Source organism: Choloepus didactylus, chromosome 3, assembly GCF_015220235.1.
Source record: "Choloepus didactylus isolate mChoDid1 chromosome 3, mChoDid1.pri, whole genome shotgun sequence".
NCBI lineage: Eukaryota > Metazoa > Chordata > Mammalia > Pilosa > Megalonychidae > Choloepus > Choloepus didactylus.
Genome location: NC_051309.1, coordinates 191104202 through 191122837, shown reverse-complemented (window position 1 = coordinate 191122837; position 18636 = coordinate 191104202). Strand labels below are relative to the sequence as shown.

The window sequence follows — 18636 nt, the reverse complement described above, 5'->3', positions numbered from 1 at the left end:
TGGGAAACATAAAATAATTATAATTAATTCTTTACAGAATTAATAGCCCTAGTTTCCATAATAAGTTATAAACTCAGTATGTCTTTTAAGGAACCAGTTAATTGAAATTTAAAACTAAAAGTTGTTTAGGAAACAAAAAGAAAACACAAGGCTTAGAGGTGAGGTAATAGTAAAAGCAAGCATTTCCTCCATTTTTTATCCTTTATGGTTACTGTTGCCAGTTGTCATTACTCTACTGGGACATAAGAAATGATGACAGAAAGGAATAATAATCCCACACACACCCAAATCTAGTATTTCAATAATAGTCTCTCAAATCAGGTAGTGGCTTATCAATTTTTTCAATAAAAAATACTGAATTAAAATTTTTATTGACAATGTGGCAATCTTCAATATGAATTCCTTAAATAACATGGCTTCTTTTTATACAGTTTTATGCACATGTGCCAGTAGTTTTTGATGGTCTACTATACGTAAAGCATCATTAGGAAGTGAGGCAAAAAACACAAGGGAGCATTGTGAAAAAATATCAGGGAATAGCTTACATAGTGTCTCAGTTTGCCAGGCTGCTATGAAAAATACCACAAAATGGGTTGGCTTAATCAATGGGAATTTGTTGGCTCAAAGTTTTGAGGTTAGAGGAGTCAAAAAATTAAGGCTTTGACTTCTGTCTTCTGGCTCCTCCTTGTGGCCTTCTCTCTGTGTGTCTGAATTTCTTCTGCTTATAAAGAACTCCAGTAATCCAGATTAAGACCCAACCTCATCCAGTTGGGCCATGCCTTAATGAAAAATAACATATTCAAGAGATCCTATTTACAATGGATTTTCACTCACACAATTGCAGATTAAGATCAGAACATGTCTAAATTGTGGTGCATAATTCAATTTACCACAGTCTACCCTCTGGACTCCAAACAGATGTTTACTCTCAACACATAAAATATATTCAACTAATCCTGATATCCCCAATGCCTTAGGCCATTTAGGTAACAAGGCTAAATTCAAAACCTCTTCAAAATTATTTATGGGTGTGGTCTGTCCTGTGGCAAAATTAGTGTCGTGTCTGTTGACCTGTGGAATCTAAAAAACAAGTTATCTGCTTCCAAAATAGAACGGTGGACAAGCACAGAATAGATATTCCTATTACAGAAAGGAGAAATTTTAAGAAAACAGGGATCCCAGGGCCCAAGGATGTCTGAAACCCAGCAGGGCAAATTCCATTAAATTTCAAGGTTTGAGAATTTTCTCTGGATCGATGCTTTGTCCTCTGGGCCTGCTAGAGCGTCAGCCTCGCTCTGCCCACAAACTGAGGTGGGTCATAGGCCCCACTTTCTCCAAGTATTGGAGTGGCAGCCAAATTCTCCCCAAACACCTGGGAATAGACCCCACTCTCTCTGAGCTTTGGGGTGGTGACTGAACTCTCCCCAGGGGCAGAAGGCCTGCCCACTCCAAGGCAGGGGTGGACCCATGCTTTCCACATGCATGGATGGGCCTTTCTTCTTGACCAAGGAAAACTTTTTGATTTAGACTTCTGCTTCCATGCTTCTTCCTTTGAAGTCATTCTTCCTTCAATTTGCCCCTTCTCTGTCCCTTTCAGTCCAGGATGGCAGTGCTTCAGTTCATATAAATTTTGCAAACAAACTTACTGGTTTTCCATGGAGTTCAAGGGAGCCCAAACCATCAGACAAGAGGACATTCCAATGATCCTTGCCTGGATAACTGCATCTCCAACCCTTACTTCCTCTGAGATGTCTGACTGAACCCATGTTTGTCCATACCCTTTTTAACTAAGAATTGTTCAGTTAAACCCTCACATGGAGCCCTGTTCTCTGGGGACTCATTTCCCAGAAGCTCAGAGAGGTCTGTAACAGAGTTGCTCTGGCCATGGTCTCAGAGCTTGCTAAGCTGGATAGACTGAGAATTTTCCAAATCATCTGTTGCTAGTTCCTTTCTGCTTAAGTGTGCAGTTTTCAGTTTATCTCTTTCCTCTCACATTTTACTGTAAACTTCAAGGAGAAACCAGGCTCACCTTCCACACTTAGCTTGGAAACCTTTAAGATAAGTAAACAAATTCATCACTTGTAAGTTCTGCCTTCCATTTGACATCAATTTTGCTAAATTCTCTGCCACTTTGTAACAAAGATCATCTTTCCTACAGTTCCCAATAACAGATTCATCATTTCCTTCTAAGGACTCACTGGAGGTATCTTTAACATCCATACTTCTACCAACAGTTTCTTTAAAGCAATCTAGACTTCTTCAATCAAGTGCCTCATGGTTCTTCCAGCCTCTACCCAGTACCAGATTCCAAAGCAATTTCCACATTTTTAGATATTTCTAATAGCAGCATCCCACTTTCCAGGATCAAACACTGTCTTAGTTTGTCAGGTATCTATGACAGTTACCATACGATGTGTTTGCTTAAGCAATAGGAATTTATTAGCTCACAGTTTTGAGGCTAGAGGTCCAAAACTGAGGCAACAGCAAGGTGGTACTTTCTCTTCAATGTCTGTAACATCCTGGTGCTGGCTACCAGCTATGTTTCGGGTTCCTTGGCTTGTGTCCCTGCCTCACATAACATGGCAATGTTCTCTCCTTTCTCTTTAGGCTTTCATTGACTTCCAGATTTTGATTACTCCCTGGGCTTTCTCTCTCTATGCTTGAATTTTTACTGTTTATAAAGGACTCCAGTAAACTGGATTAACACTACCTCATTCAGTGGGCCATACCTTAACTAAAAATAACATCTTCAAGAGATCCTATTTACAATGAAGTCACACAGGAACGTGGATTAAAAGTAAGATCATGTCTAAATTGGGGTACATTTTTCAATCTACCACACATACATACTGATAATTACAAGTGATTTAGTTTTGCCAGGGTAGAGAACATATAAAAGGGTACAGTGGGGGATAATGTTGGAGCCCAATTTTTGTGGACCTCTAATGAAGACAAAGGATTTAGAATGCTATCAGTAGACAGTGGGAAGTCTTGGAAAGTATCTGAGCAAGAGTGGTGCTTCAGGAAGGTTAATGCAGCTGAAGTATAAAGAATTGACTGACCATAGGAGAAAGACAGAGACAGGGTGACTAAATGAAGGGTTTCTATAAATGAGAGTTAATGAAGACAGTAACTATAGTGGTATATAAAATGAGAAAAGGTATGGGATGTGGGAATTTGCCTCATAATTGGATGTGGACAGTAAAGGAGAACAAACATTCAACTCTGACCCTGATCATTTAGTCCTGGGTGACTGAAATACAAAAACACCAGCAGAAGAAAGAGAAAACACTGGAGAAGGAGTAGATTTGAGATGGAAGTAGACGCTTTTAATTTTGAGCATAATGCGTTTAAGGTTGTAGTTCAGCAAGCTGCAGGATATACACAAAGGAATTGGGAGAAGAGGCTACACCTGAATATAAAATAGAGTTATCTCTATAGAGGTGATAGGTGAAGACATAAAAATGGTGAGATTTCTGAAAGATAGAGTATAGGAAGGTGAAAGGAGAGAAGAGGCATGGAGATGGGAGAGGTGAATGTTATTGCGGAGCAAGAAAAAAGAGAAGAAGAGGACAGTATGAGAGAGAGAAAGTGAAAAAAAACAAAGAAAAAACTTTCAGGAATCCATATTTAGTGGGTTAGTGAAATATAAGCAATAAGACAACATTTGAGTTGACAGAGAAGTTCTTCAAAATTGGGGAGTTCTTAAATTTCTCATTCAGAACTGTGTTTCCTCTAAACAAACACATTCTCTCAAGTCTTTCATGAATAAAAACCCTTCCTTTTGTTCTCGATATTAGATCAAGTGGCCATTTTCTCTCGCTTTACTTTCATTATTACTGAATTTATATGTAGCTGAACATATTCCATTAAATATTATTTTGATTTTTGTTATACATCTTATTGTTCCTATCATATATTTTATACTGTTCAAAGTTAGTTTCTATTATGATTATGCTGTCTGTGCAGATATGGATTTTACCTTATGTACCCTGGTAATATTAACTCTATATTACCTTTCAGTCTGCACCAGGTGGCAGTTACTGCTTTGCCTACTCAAGAGGGAGACAGCAGAGATGAGAAAGCCTTCTATTTCTCTTAGAATCCTCTGTCCCATATGAAAAGCACTCAGAAAAACTGCTAGCCCTGTAAGAATCATGGCCTCAAGACTCGCAGCATTTTTTGGAGTTAAAAGGATTACCTATTATGTCATTTAGCAAACCAGCTGACTTGGAAATGAGTTTTTATGGAAGGCACAGTGGCTTTTATTTTTGACCATAACACGTGTAAGATAATGGCTGAAACATCCAGCTGTTAAAATAGGAAGGTACGTTATGCCTGAATATAAAATAGGGACTTACACGCTACTCACAAACTCTTTCTACTTTGCCCTTTCCTACAGTAGAGATTGGGGTTACAGATATCTTGTAACCATGGTTTAACTCAAGCAAGAGGAAAGACATCAAGAATGGCAGAGCTGAAAGAAGGGAAGAATCTAGGTCCTTGATGAAATCAAAGAACAATTTTAACAGTTTGGAATGCCTGCCTCAAGTATCTTGATATGCAAGACCAATAAATTCTATTGTGTTTCAGATAACATTGGGATTTAGGCTGTAAATGATATTTATTCCTATTTCATATAGTTAAGTGCTGCTTTATTATAAGGCACCTGCTGAGTGAATAAATGGATGTGTATTAACTTGTACTTGGTATATTCTATGATCCACTTAGAAATTATCTCAGTGAAAAGAATTTCTCTAATTTCATAACAGCAAGAGAAATCATCATTTTTACCTTGTATACTCATAAAGTGCTGGAACAATGCTTTGGTACTGTCTTCTGATAGCCAGCAATGCACCAACATAACCATATAATATCAGTAACTCATTTCGAGCTCTAAAAAAGAACACATTTCTTTTTTTAAAGAAACACCACAGTTTGAGGCATAGAGCATTATACTCTCATATGTAGTTCATGTATTTGTACCTCTGTATTTTGATGGGTGACATTTATAGCTAAATATGTTTAGAAAATTTTCTAAACTTGCGGAAGACATTTTATTCACCAGTTAAAAATTCCTATTCAGACATTTGTGCTACATCATATATTTTAATTTAAAATACAAGTCTTTAAGTAATATTTAGCAATTGCGTGCTTACTTTTCTACTTTCCTTGGCTTTTACTTCATGTAATTTATTCCTAAGTGATCTCCTCAGTCAAATTTACAAATTCCTGGCATATTGTGTAGACACTAAGAAAGGGCAAAAAATATCCATTGCATTTCCTGCTAGGGGAATTTGCCAAAGTCACCCAGACTGCCACAGTGGATCATTTCTACATGGGTGTTAAAACAAAACTAGCTCAAAGCTTCTCTTGCAAATTACGCATGAACCTCTAGAGGCTTTAATTATATGGGATAACGATGTCCTTAAATGTTACTTGAATTCAGGGATGGTATCTATTTCTAACTTTCCTGTCTCACTTTTTTCCTCCAAGCCAAGCATCATGTATGATGCTTTGCATACATGGATATTTAGTAAATATGACCACTAGTTGCTTGAGGACTTCTGTCCCAAACCATCCTCAAACTTTGAACTCTTGCTTGAACCTGGTGGGTATTTGTGTGTGACTGTGTGTGTGTCTATGTGTGCACATATATAACCATTATAAACATATAAAGACTAAATATTACTAAATAGAACCACTAAGATTTAATATTTCTGTTTCAAATTGACCTCTACATTTTTCTTAAGAATAAAAAAATGTCATTTTTTGAAAAATTTCTTGATCTGAACACCAAAAATGATTGTCATTTTAAAACAATACATGGATAGAGTAATGTATTTTGAAGAAAATGTACTCACTCAGTGCATGTATGCAAGACTAAGTTTTCAGTACGAATATAACTCAATAAGTCAAGAATTGGGTAAATGGTATCCAAAGTCCAGTCTGAACTACTGATGTGTTCTAGCAAAAATAAAACCAAATAAAAGATTACTCTAAATAATAGTATCAAAGTTGGTTCATCAAATTTTTAACTTAATTCTAGGCCAGTCAGTTCCAATACCTCTATATAATTCCTTAGATCATAACTATTTTCCTAGTCACCCTCTCCCAAATGGCAATAATCATAAAATCAGAAGGGATGCCATATTTCACACCAGCAACCTCTCTTACTTTAGGAAGATGAGTGCTAGATATTAAGGTTGACTATCGGTATGAATGAAAAGATCAAATAAACAAGGTTTTAAATTATTCTACCAACTAGAAACTCACCTTTGATGAAGTCAATACCAATAGGAAGGGCTCTTTCAGGTTCTTGACTTAACAAGTAATATTTTATTGTTTCAAATATATTGCCATCTGCATTGGCTGTCTCAGCCAACTGCAGACATTTTTCCACTGTGGGTAGTTTGCACTAGAAAATAATTGGTTTGATGACAATGTTACTAAAATTTATAGGGATAAAAATATCAATATAAATACTAAATCTTTCTAATATATATAGTATGTTTGTCTTATTAAATTTGCCCAAAATAGATATAAATGAAATTATTTATATTACAAATCCACATTTTTGGAAATGACTTTACGATCTAATGACAATAAATAGTGTCATTAGCTAGTGAGTCAATAGTTTACATCTCATGAATACCTAATAAAATAAGTGGAAGTAAAGAAAATTGTCGTGATTGTAGTATTGGAATTAGTACCTATAAATATAGTGTAGCAAAAATGCTGAATTAGTTATTTTAGAACAAATATACTGATCTTTCTTAAAAACTACACTAATGTAACAAAGGTGGACCTTTACATGTCCTCTATACTATAATTTTAATTTCACTAGGCCTTTGAAACAAAGTAACTTTATTTCAATTAGAGTGCCAAAAAACATACGAACTAAGTTTTTTGCTTCAACTTTCTGAAATGCCACAAAGTGAAGATTTTAGTCCATGAAATTTTTTATTCACTGTAAAATGAAAATTAACACTTCCCGTTTTTTAAAACAATCTTTTTTTTCTGTTAAAACTGAGAGTCTGCTCCTCCCTCAAGTAAGCTGTTCTGCTTCCATAAAGTAGGTAGGAATTAAGTTACCTTTAATAGCAAATTACATTATATTCATTTTTTTAAAGTTTCAGTTTTAATGTTCGCTTTTAAGCAACACTTAATAGTTTTACACTTGGTCTCAGTGTCTCTGGCAACCTCTGAGATTGACCTTCCACTGCAAAAGATATCTTGTGACCCCTGGTCATGTGGCTCACCTGGATTAAAAGTCATCCAGTACTGTGGTGTACGCATACAGTGGAACAGTGAGCAACTACAAGGAGTGAAGCTGTGAGACACACAACGAGGTGAATGGATCCTGTACACAGTATTTGAGTGAAGTACACCAGAAATAAAGGCAAACACTTTAATACCTCACCAATATGGACTAACTACAATGTGTAAACTCAGAATTGAATCTTAGAACATAGCCTAACATGGACATAATTATTGTTAACAGTCCCTAGATTGTAAGCTCTTACAGCAGTTAACTCTATCCCTGAATTGTAAGGCCTATCTCTAAACTTTGAGATGCTGATCCCCTAGCGTATAACCTGATTGGTCTCTGGAACAATGCATATCTCTGAGACACCTGAAACTCAGAGCTAGAGCTCGGCAGATATCAATGTCAGTATTAGTGCATACAGCCACTGTTAAAAAAAAAAAAAAAAAAGCTGAAAAAGAGCCCAGACTTCAATTAGTGATATGAATGAAGCAGGTCTGGTTAAGACCAGGGCAAGCCAGGCCAAAGGGTAAAGGTTGAAACTGACTGTGTTTTAAAACTTCAACTTCCATATGAGACCAAGGGAATAGATACCTATTTGGTACAGGATCTAAATTTTCTAAACGGTACAACTCTACAGTCAATTTGTTCAAATACCACAATTGCATGGAACTTTGAATAGGAAGTGAGATACGGTAGGTTAGTATAGGCTGGAATGAAACAGTGACACATCCCAGAGTAATTTGGGCAGATAATAAAAAATATATTTACAGCCTCCCCCACCCCCAGCCCTGAGGATCTGGGAGAAGGTGCAGATGTGTTGGACATCCTCACCTGGACTGGTGTTGATGTTGTCACAAACATTGGGACTGCTGGTTTGATGTGCTGAGCCCTCGATCATGGGACTTGCCCTTATGAAGCTCATTACTGCAAAGGAGAGTCTAAACTTGCATATAATTGTGCCTAAGAGTTTCCCCCTGAGTACCTCTTTGTTGCTCAGATGTGGCCCTCTCTCTCTCTAACTGAGCCATCTCGACAGGTGAACTCGCTGCCCTCCCCTCTACTTGGGACCCGACTCCCAGGGTTGTAAATCTCCCTGGCAATGCAGAATATGACTCCCGGGGATGAATGTGGACCCAGCATCATGGGACTGAGAGTATCTTCTTGACCAAAAGGGGGATGCAAAATGAGACGAAATAGTTTCAGTGGCTGAGAGATTTCAAATGGAGTCAAGAGGTCACTCTGGTGGACATTCTTATGCACTATATAGATAACACCTCTTAGGTTTTAATGTATTGGAATAGCTAGAAGTAAATACCTGAAACTACCAAACTCCAACCCAGCAGTCTGGACTCCTGAAGACAATTATATAATAATGTAGATTACAAGGGGTGACAGTGTAATTGTGAAGACCTTGTGGATCACACTCCCTTCATCTAGTGTATGGATGAGTAGAAAAATGGGGATAAAAACTAAAGGACAAATGGGGTGGGATGGGGGGATGATTGGGGTGTTCTTTTTTCACTTTGATTTTTTATTCTTGTTCTGGTTCTTTCTGATGTAAGGAAAATGTTCAGAGATAGATTGTGGTGATGAACGCATAACTATGTTATCATACTGTGGACAGTGGATTGTATACCATGGATGATTGTATGCTGTGTGAATGTATTTCAATAAAACTGTATTTCAATAAAACTGAGTTTAATAAAAAAAAAAAAAAAAAGTCATCCAGCTCCCCTCCCATTGAGACTTGCCTCCCAACTGTCCTCCTTTCTCACATTTAAAAAAAATCTCTCCCTTAAGTTACTATGATGCTTTCTTCATTATTAATGCATCTATTCAATAGTTTTATATTTCCTATTGCTTAAAAATTAGGTAAATTGAACATTTTAGGTCCTTCAATATCTCATTCTCTCAAAAAATACTACAACAAAATTAAGGGGGATCTCATGTATGAGACCTTTAATATTGCTTGCCTGCCCTCTCACTAAATTAGATTTATTTGCTGAGCAATTGCTATGTACTATGTATTGTGCCAGGCTAGATAAAGGAAAAATTTCTTTACTTTAAAATATGTTCAAAGGGTCAAAAGAATATATAGTACCCAATGAAATTTCGGTCTTAAATGGAATGCAATAAAAAGAGTAAGATGATCACACCTGTAATTCCTGTCCTATCTTATAATTCCCAATTATATGTTTACATCACATTTGAATATATATATTGAAGTTTACATCACATTTGAATATATAATTGAATATATATTGAATATATAATTGTTCAGTAATTAACACCTTTACATGTATTCAATAGTCATTCTTTATTTATTTATTTATTTATTTTTTGGCTTAAACAATGGGAATTTATTAGCTCATGGTTTTGAGGCTAAGAGAAAGTCCAAATTAAGGCATCATCAAGGCAATGCTTTCTTCCCCAAGACTGGTGCTCTGGGGCTGGCTGCCAGTTTTCCTTGGTCTTGGGCTCCTCTATCCCAGGGCAGTGCACACAGCAGCCTCTCCTGGACTCTCCCTTCTCTTCCGGGTTCCTTCAACGTTTTCTATTCAATAGACTTTCTAAAATTTATTAATGAAGTCTGACCAGAGAATTTAATTGTCCCCTTTTAGCATGTGTGATGAAGAGACTAGATGAATACTATTCTTGCACCTATCATTAACAACTGTGTAATTTCAGAAAAGTCACTTAACCACTCTAAGCCTCGATATTAACGTTAGCTCCTTTTACCTCAGAGGATATTTGTTAATATTCATCAAACAAAGCCCAGTAAATATAAGGTACATCTAAGAAAAAGTATTCCTGCTTCCTTCAATGCAACCTTTAATTATTAAAAAAAAATAGCTTTTATTTGTTATGTTTATAAAAGTAAAGAACAATTCATTCAGAAAATAATTCATAGAATACAAAGTATATAAAGAAGTTAAAATCTACCATAATTTCACAACACCCTGTAAACTCTGGGCATTTACTCTTTCACAAATGTTTTCCCTGATTTCACAAACACACTCACTCATACACAGTTTTTGTGTATCACTATTAACACAATATTCAATAAGTGTATGTCGTTGAATGAATAGGGCCATTCACCCACCGGGGGTAAAAATCAAGGTTTAAACAAGTGAAACACAACTTTACTATTTTGAGAATTAAAAATGAGAAAATGTGGTTCTTATATCTTCTCTTTTTCTTTAAAGAACTGTAGCTATTTTCTTAAAAACACATAAATAAAATATGTATCTACACAGTTACCTTCAAAATGAAATCATATGATGTGCATTGCTTTGTAATCTTTTTATTTAAATGTGTTCCATCTTCTATTGTCAATAAAAATAGAGCTTCGTGATCATTTTAAATGAATAGCATTGAAATATACAAATGTACTATAATATATATAAATAAGCCTCTTTTGTGGAATATTTTGGTTGCTTTTGTATGTAAATTGGGTACATAAATTCCTATATTCTGCCAAGGAGTAACTTTTTAAAAGCACTTCAGAATAGTGAATGTGAATTTCACTATACTTCAATGATTTATTTAAAGACCCTAAGTCGTCTATTTTAAAAAGTTAATAGATACACATATACAAAGAAGCAAAGTGGTATAGTGTAAAGTGCTTGGGATTTGGAAAGAGACTTGGGTTGATATTTGCATACCACCATTAACTGTCTAATTCAGGCAAGTCCCTTACCTTCTCTGGGCAAATTTCACTTTTTGGAAAGTAGGACTAATATCCCTTGCTTTTCAGGATTTCATGAGAATTAAGTAAAATATAAAATATGTAAAAAGGGTTCTAAAGGAACCATAAATTTGTTTCACTGCAGGTATCCAGATTTGCCTGGAACCTAAAATTAGTTAAATCACAGCACTGCATTTCCAAATTAGAATATTTAATGTCATCAGTATACCTTCTCACGAAGATCATTTATTTCTTCAGTACATCCTGGGTAGAAAGCACAGAGTTTTACTAACTGTAGTTCATTATTAGGAATCATCAGGAGAAGATCAGCTGCCAAATTCCTAGTCACAAAACAAAAAGGGAAACTTTACTGAGAATAAAATATAAAAATAACATTTAGAAAGATTTCAAAAGGACATCCTTATTATGCCACCCTTGCTTTTCTATTGGTACAAACAGTACTAATTTCCTACTTAATTATGAAACTCCTCTAAATGTAGATTATAGAACCAATGGGCATGAAGGGAAAATATGAAATTTCTAAATAAAATACCTAAATTGAGTATTTGCATATTTACAATCAACTTTATTGTTACAGAATAATTTAACCAAATTAAGTAGTTTTAGATATTATTCTTTGGGGCAAATTATAAAGCAAACTATGTGAAAACTATCTCTCAATACCTTTTGTTATACTAGTGAACAATGGAAAATTGCATTAGCCAGCTCATTAAAACCAGTAGAATACTCAACTATTTTTAAGAAGTTTAGAATTTTGCATGTTCTGTGTATATCTTAAATTTTAGGTGAAAAACAAAGACAGAAATGCTGTTTTCTGATTTACTCTTTCAAGATTCCATCAGTGACATAAATCAATGACTTGCAAAAATTTAAAACGGCATGGAATTAGCAGCCTTACACTAAAAATATTTTGTATAAAATATTTTTTTTTCAAATCACGAGGTGGGGAGGTTTTGGTTGCATACAACATCATTACCTTAGAAAATACCTAGATTTCAATTGCTCAAATTATTATTATTCAGTTTTTAAGAAATTGATATGTAGGCTTTCAGAATGACTTTAGAGTAGCAGGTATTTCATACGGGAATTGATGACGCTGTGTGCTATGGACTCTGAGAGTAAAACCTGCCTTCACCTCCCTGATAAACCTTCAATAAAATCTACATTGGTCACTATGCTTTTAGTGTGAATACATTACTTTGAAAATACTGAGGTACTTAATGAAGAATACAGTTGGTTTAGAACAGGAATAAAGATAATATGCAAATTCTGGTGTCAAATCCAAAATGTTATTTAAAACATATACACATTCCTCATATACCACTGGGACAGTAACATGTATAATTTGCCTTATTTTAGGTTTTTAGAATAAAAGAACTATAGGGAGGTATCTTAACAAAATTTCACATAAAATATTTAATAATTCAACATTCTACTAAATAATTTCCTACATTGCTAAAATATTATAGTGATTGTTCACTTTACTTTCCACTAGCTATTTTATAATTAATCTTAAGGTATTCCCAAACTGCCATGTTTTTTTATTATCACTGGGCAGGGTAAATTGTCAAATGTTTTGAAGTTTCAAACTAGAGTAGCTTATCTGTTCTTGCTGAAGAGTATGAACGACTTTATGGGTTTTCTGATACCACAAATGAACAGAAAGTTTAAATAATGTCCACAAAAATATGGAAATTATCATTTGCTTTTACAGTGTATAAAATAGTTATGCTAAAGCTCCATTCAAACTTCTATGAACTACCGAAAAAAACTGACTTCTTACTATAGAATTATGAATCTTGATAAAGTGAAATTTACAGAAAGGTTAGCTAATTTTATTCAAGCTTATTGAAAACTGAGTACACCAAGGGGGAAATTTATCTATCTATCTATCTATCTATCTATCTATCTGTCTATCTATCTATCTACTTATATATAATTTGGTATTGTAGAAAGCCACAGTTCACTTATTATACTAGTTTTAAGTATAAAACCATGAGACTGATTTTGTACCTAGGTTTTGTAACTAGCTGTTTTTATTATTTTAATTAGGCTTTAGTTGCTAGAAATTATGTAAACAAATTGATATTCTGTAAAACAATAAAATACAAACATCTCTTAGAGCTGGCATCCTAGACAGCATACAATTTTTTAAGTAAATATATTTTTTTAACAATACCTGTATCCAACAGATGGAAAGCTAAAAAGATAATATTGAAATTGCAATGAATACCAAGAAGAAGCAAACTTTTACCAGTAAATGTAAAAAAAGTGAAGTGATTTTGGTTTATAATATTACGAAAATTCTCTTGAAATTGTGAAGCTATCATAAATTTAAAAAAATCTGTGGATATCTAGATTATGTCAGAATCAGCATCAATATATTCAGAATTTGAACTTTATCCTGGTTTCTGGGACATAAAGCTATGGAAGTCTAAAGGAAGAATTCTTGTGGGGGCAGAGGGATAAATTACAAGGATTTAGAAGATTTTTTGTATAGTAAAAGTAACTAAGCCTTAGAGTCAATTGACAGATTTTTAAACATATTTGTTTAATATTTGTTTTTTTTTTTACCTTCGTTATTTTTAATTAATCCCCTTTCACTTAGATGATAGCTTTTAGCATGGAGCCAGTCACCTTTGTGAAATGTGACTGAGTTTAAACTTCATGCCTTGGGATGGCTCTAAGACAAGTTATGGTACATAATGTAATTGACTACTATAGTCTTTGATGGAAGGATAACTGGATAGTCTCAGGGATGGTGAGCATCAAAGAAATATAAATCTAAGACTGACAAGGAAATTTGTTTTCCAAATCTTAAACTAAGACAAAGATCAGAACGTCAAAAAATGAGACCCCAAGAGAAATGGGAATGTGTAACCCTGATGATCTTAAGAAGTGCACGTTTATTGTCTCATGATGCTTTATGTGCCTGAAACATTATGGAATCGGGACTGGGCTACTTTAGAGGGGTTCATGGTACATTTCATTACAGAACCATGGTAGTTCTCATCACTACTTCAGTCTCATTATCATCATTACCTCTCACAGCCCTTTCTTTTATAAAAAAAATTAAAAACAGATACTATATTCTACCAACAAATATCTTATAAAATGCACTCGGCAGTGTTAGAAAATGCATTCTATCACTACAAGAAGATTCTTTGAATTAAAAAATTCTTACCATATTGGAATCATCATGCATTTTCTTGCCAATAATTCTAGGGCATAGTGGGTTGCTGGAGCTGCAGACTCTCCTAGTACCGTGCCCACACAGACTGCCAACTCCAACTCATTTCCACGGATCAGGTATGCCATAGCAAGCTTGCTCAATAAGAAAATAATGTCTTCAGTTGCATAGATGCTGGATAGGACCATCATTCCCCTCCAAGCTCAGAAAGTAGATAAAGTAGTATTAAATCAATTATTCTTATAAAATATGGATTGCAATATTCCTATAAAGTACCTATGTAAGTTAACCACAATGTTCAGATGGAAAAACTCATAAAACATAATACAGAAAATTTTATAAGGTCAGAATTTATGAGGTTAGAACCCTTGCTAGTATTTTTGTAATTGATTAATAAGAGTCTCTCGGCGACATACTCAGTATGGCCTTTGGTCTCGTGATGAGAAAAAAAATGAAAATTCTCAAAATCTTCCTTAAGATTGTACAATTGTCAGTTATTCCATAAAGTCAAGATATTCAAGTAGAAATAGTAAAAACGCAAAGCAGAATCAGTAAAAGTTAAGTATAGAATTATCATATGATCCAGCAATCCCACTCCTAGGTATATGTCCACAAGAATTGAAAGCAGGGACTTGAACAGATATTTTCATCCCATGTTCTTAGTGGCATTAATCACATTTGCCAAAAGATGGAGGCAACCTAAATGTCCATCAACCCAAGAATGAATAAACAAAATGTGGTATTACATACAATGGAGTATTCAGTCATAAAAAGGAATAAAGTTCTAATACACACAACAACATGGATGAACTCTGAACACCTCGTACTGAGTGAAATATGCCAGACACAGAAAGATAAATATTGTATGATATCACTGACATGAAATAATTAGAATAAGCAAATTGATAGAGTCAGAAACTACAATATAGGTTTTCAGGCCTGGGGTAGGAGTAGGGAATACAGAGTTAATGCTTAATTGGTATAGAATTTCTGTTTGAGGGAAAGTTTTGGTAATGGATGGTGGTAATGGTGGCACATCATTGTGAGTGTAATTAACACCACAGAATTATATATTTGAAAGTGTTAAAATGGGAAATTTTAGGTTGTATATTAATTATCAGAATAAAAATTTTTTAAAAAAGCCATAGAACTGTACAACAGGAAACCTAATGTAAACTGTAGATTATAGTTAATAGTATAATTTTAATAATATTGTTTCATCAGTTGTAACAAAAGTACCACACTAATGCAAAGTGTTAATAATAGGAAAAATTGTGTGTATGGGGTGGGGGTGGGGGAGCAAAAGGGGACTCTAATTTCTGCATGATTTTTCTGTAAACCTACAACTTCTCTAATAATTTAGAAAAAAAAACAGAATCTGTAGCTTTACTTAATATTTTGTTTATTATTCTAACAGATCAAGTGAAAAGTATTTTAAAAATGTAACTTGTGTGGAATATACTATACATATATTTAAAATAAGTGCTTTCATTTGTATTCATTCTTGTAAATGAACAATTATATGTGAGATAGTGTGAATGTATAGTGTTCCCCAAATGCCATTATCTTTGTAGTCCTGTGGGGCAGAAGTTTTGGTGATGGTTGGATTTGCTTGGAATGTGCCCCACCCAGCTGTGGGTAATGATTCTGATGAGATGTTCCCATGGAGGCACGGCCCTGCCCATTCAGGGTGGGCCTTGATCGGTGGAGCTATATAAATGAGCTGACTCAGGGGGAGGAAACGGAGTGCAGCTGGGAGTGATGTTTTGAAGAGGAGCAAGCTTGCTAGAGAGGAACGTCCTGGGAGAAAGCCGTTTTGAGGCTGGAGCTTTGGAGCAGACGCCAGCTGCCTTCCCAGCTAGCAGAGGTTTTCCGGACGCCATTGGCCATCCTCCGGTGAAGGTGCCCAGTTGCTGATGTGTTGCCTTGGACGCTTTGTGGCCTTAAGACTGTAACTGTGTAGTGAAATAAACCCCCGTTTTATAAAAGCCTATTCATCTCTGGTGTTTTGCATTCCTCAGCATTAGCAAACTAGAACAGACAGGAAAGGTAGGTACGCATATTTTCAGTTTAGAGTTCAGGACATTGGACAGTCAGAATGGTTAAGTGACCTGCCCAAGGTCAGTATGTGAGAGAAACAGAACTCTAAGTCAGATCATAAGTCCAAGGTCCAGCACTTTCCCCGCTTTTCATATATGAGGAAACACTTTAAGTATGGTTGCTACAAATATATATCTTGTGATAAAAATAAATAAATAAAAAGAGCCCACAGTCTAGAATTTATGAGTGTTTCTTAGGCATGTAATTACTCAGGCTTGGAAAGCATGCAAAGCCAGATCATCGACAGGAAGTCACCATATTTTTTTCCCTCAAATATGATGGCTGTCACATCTCTAAAGCTTTTCATTTACATAAACTGATTTAAAATTTTGTACCTCAATATTATCTACAGCTAGATGGCAACATGTGGCTAGTACTGCTCGGCCATCCTGAAAATGCCATTCTGCCAGTTCTTTACTGACTTTGTGCAGGAGTCTAGAAAGAGAAAAAGTATATATTCTATATAAATACAACAACTCCATCATAAAAGTGAACCAATGCCCCTTTAAAACAGGCTATTAAGGGACCAAATAGGATTTTATTTGATAAGTCTGATTTAGGTATAAAGCCTGCTTTTTGGAAAAAAAAAATCCAGAAAGCAGTGTTTCCCAGTATATAAGCCCCACACAATTGCCAGAATAAAAGCCTAATTTTCAAAACTTACCATCCTGCACTGAATAATTTATTACTCAGCTATAGGAGAATTTAACCTTGGAAGAACTACAGGTTGAAATGAAACTTTTAGAAATTTAGGTGGTATATGAAATATGGCTAGTATATGCTAAGTCTTCAAAATGCCAACTTTAGAAATGGCAGAGAATAGGAGCAAAGATACGGGGTAGAATCCCCTAGTCCCAAGACATTATTTGTTTAATATTTCACACTCCTTTTCTACTTGACAGTGTCCTAAATATTTAAATATCCTATTTCCTAGGGCAATTAATAGAAGCCAAGCAAAGGGGCAGGCGAAAATAGACTATTAGATTTTAAAAGGCGATTGACAGGCTGAACAATTCTAATTTCCATTTCTTTTTGTAAATAACTTTGGATTTCTTCTTTAAAAAGTAATTAAATGTTATTCAAGATGCTAATACAGGGGTCATGGAATTATGAATTTCATTATTGTGATATATATATCTATATATAGATATATATATTGACTTTACAGTGAAACATTAAAAAGCAGTACACCTAATTTTCACCACACTTCCTCCACCACGTTTGATCCATTTTTAAGCATTTAGGTGCTTTATTTGCAATATCTCTACTGAAATGCATTTTGCTTTTCTGGAAGCAATATAAAAAGTTTGTAAACTGTATCTACATGCCTGCCATTTCCCTATTCATCTAAGAATGGATGCTGTAATGGAACTAGACCATGGTGAGACATGCAGTTGAAGACATGGGACAGCCAAGTTACCTGTATACAGAGAAGGATGATTATGGCTCTTGAAAGACTGCTAAAAAGAAATCAACCATAAAAATTATTAACCAAAAATAAAGAATAGATCACTCACTCATTCACGTCTTCCTTGTAAATATCATCAGAATATGAAGATTCTTTAGGTGTAGAAACATGTAAGGTTTGCATATTTCCCTCGCAAGCAGCCTAAAATTTAATTTAATCTGTAATTAATCTTTAGCAAATTGTTGATACCTGACCAATTTCAGAATATTATTTTGAGTGAAGTACACTTAATCACTCTTGAAATCTGTACTTCAATTTGGAGATTCCCTTATAATTTGAAAAGAAATAAAACAACTCCATTGTGAGTTGCAAAATGCAGATTCAAGTAAATACGGATTAGTAGAATAAGTTGTTCAAATACATGGAATATAACATTCAGCAGTAGGTGCAATGAGTAAAGAGCTTCTTGTATATTTAAAGATCTAAAATAGTATCAGTGTGGCCAGAGCAAAAATATCGTGATTTAGATGTCAAGAGAGAAGTCCAGGGAGGTGGGCAGAAGTCAAGCCATCCATGGTTTTGTCAATCATGTGAAGGCGAGCCAATCAAAACAATCTTCTCTCTTCTACCTGCCCCCCCTCAACGTATGCCTGTATGAATTGTGGTTGTACCTGTGCAACAAGCAGAGCTTCTTTAAGTTGACCTCTTGACATAAAAAAATTGACTAGTTTTTTCACATCACCAGTGGCTATGCAGTATGGGATGACATCATCCTTATCCTCCTGGATTAACTGGTCAGCTCTCCTAATAAAACAAGAATAATTTTTTAAAGTTTGCTATTTTCAAAGTTTTAACTGGACTGAGATTTTCTGAAAGCATTTCTAAAATTCTCAGCAGATTTCATAAAGCCTTCTTTGGCATATCATTTTTTAAAAAAAGACAGATTTTATAGTCAAATC

General features: G+C 34.9%; 1 protein-coding gene across 5 annotated transcripts in view; it reads right to left on the bottom strand.

Annotated features, from left to right (window-relative positions):
* WDR17 (WD repeat domain 17) overlaps positions 1-18636 on the bottom strand; it is a 149454-nt gene that overhangs the window by 5837 nt on the left and 124981 nt on the right. For 4 of the 5 annotated variants that reach the window (XM_037831043.1, XM_037831046.1, XM_037831047.1 and 1 more), the window contains 9 exons: positions 18349-18481; positions 17787-17878; positions 16605-16704; positions 14164-14303; positions 13159-13179; positions 11188-11299; positions 6277-6418; positions 5865-5967; positions 4795-4896 (listed from right to left, as the gene is read on the bottom strand). In XM_037831043.1, the coding sequence (XP_037686971.1) occupies positions 4795-4896; positions 5865-5967; positions 6277-6418; positions 11188-11299; positions 13159-13179; positions 14164-14303; positions 16605-16704; positions 17787-17878; positions 18349-18481 (945 nt within the window). The remainder of the gene's footprint in view (positions 1-4794; positions 4897-5864; positions 5968-6276; positions 6419-11187; positions 11300-13158; positions 13180-14163; positions 14304-16604; positions 16705-17786; positions 17879-18348; positions 18482-18636) is intronic. The other variant, XM_037831045.1, reaches the window with a different exon arrangement.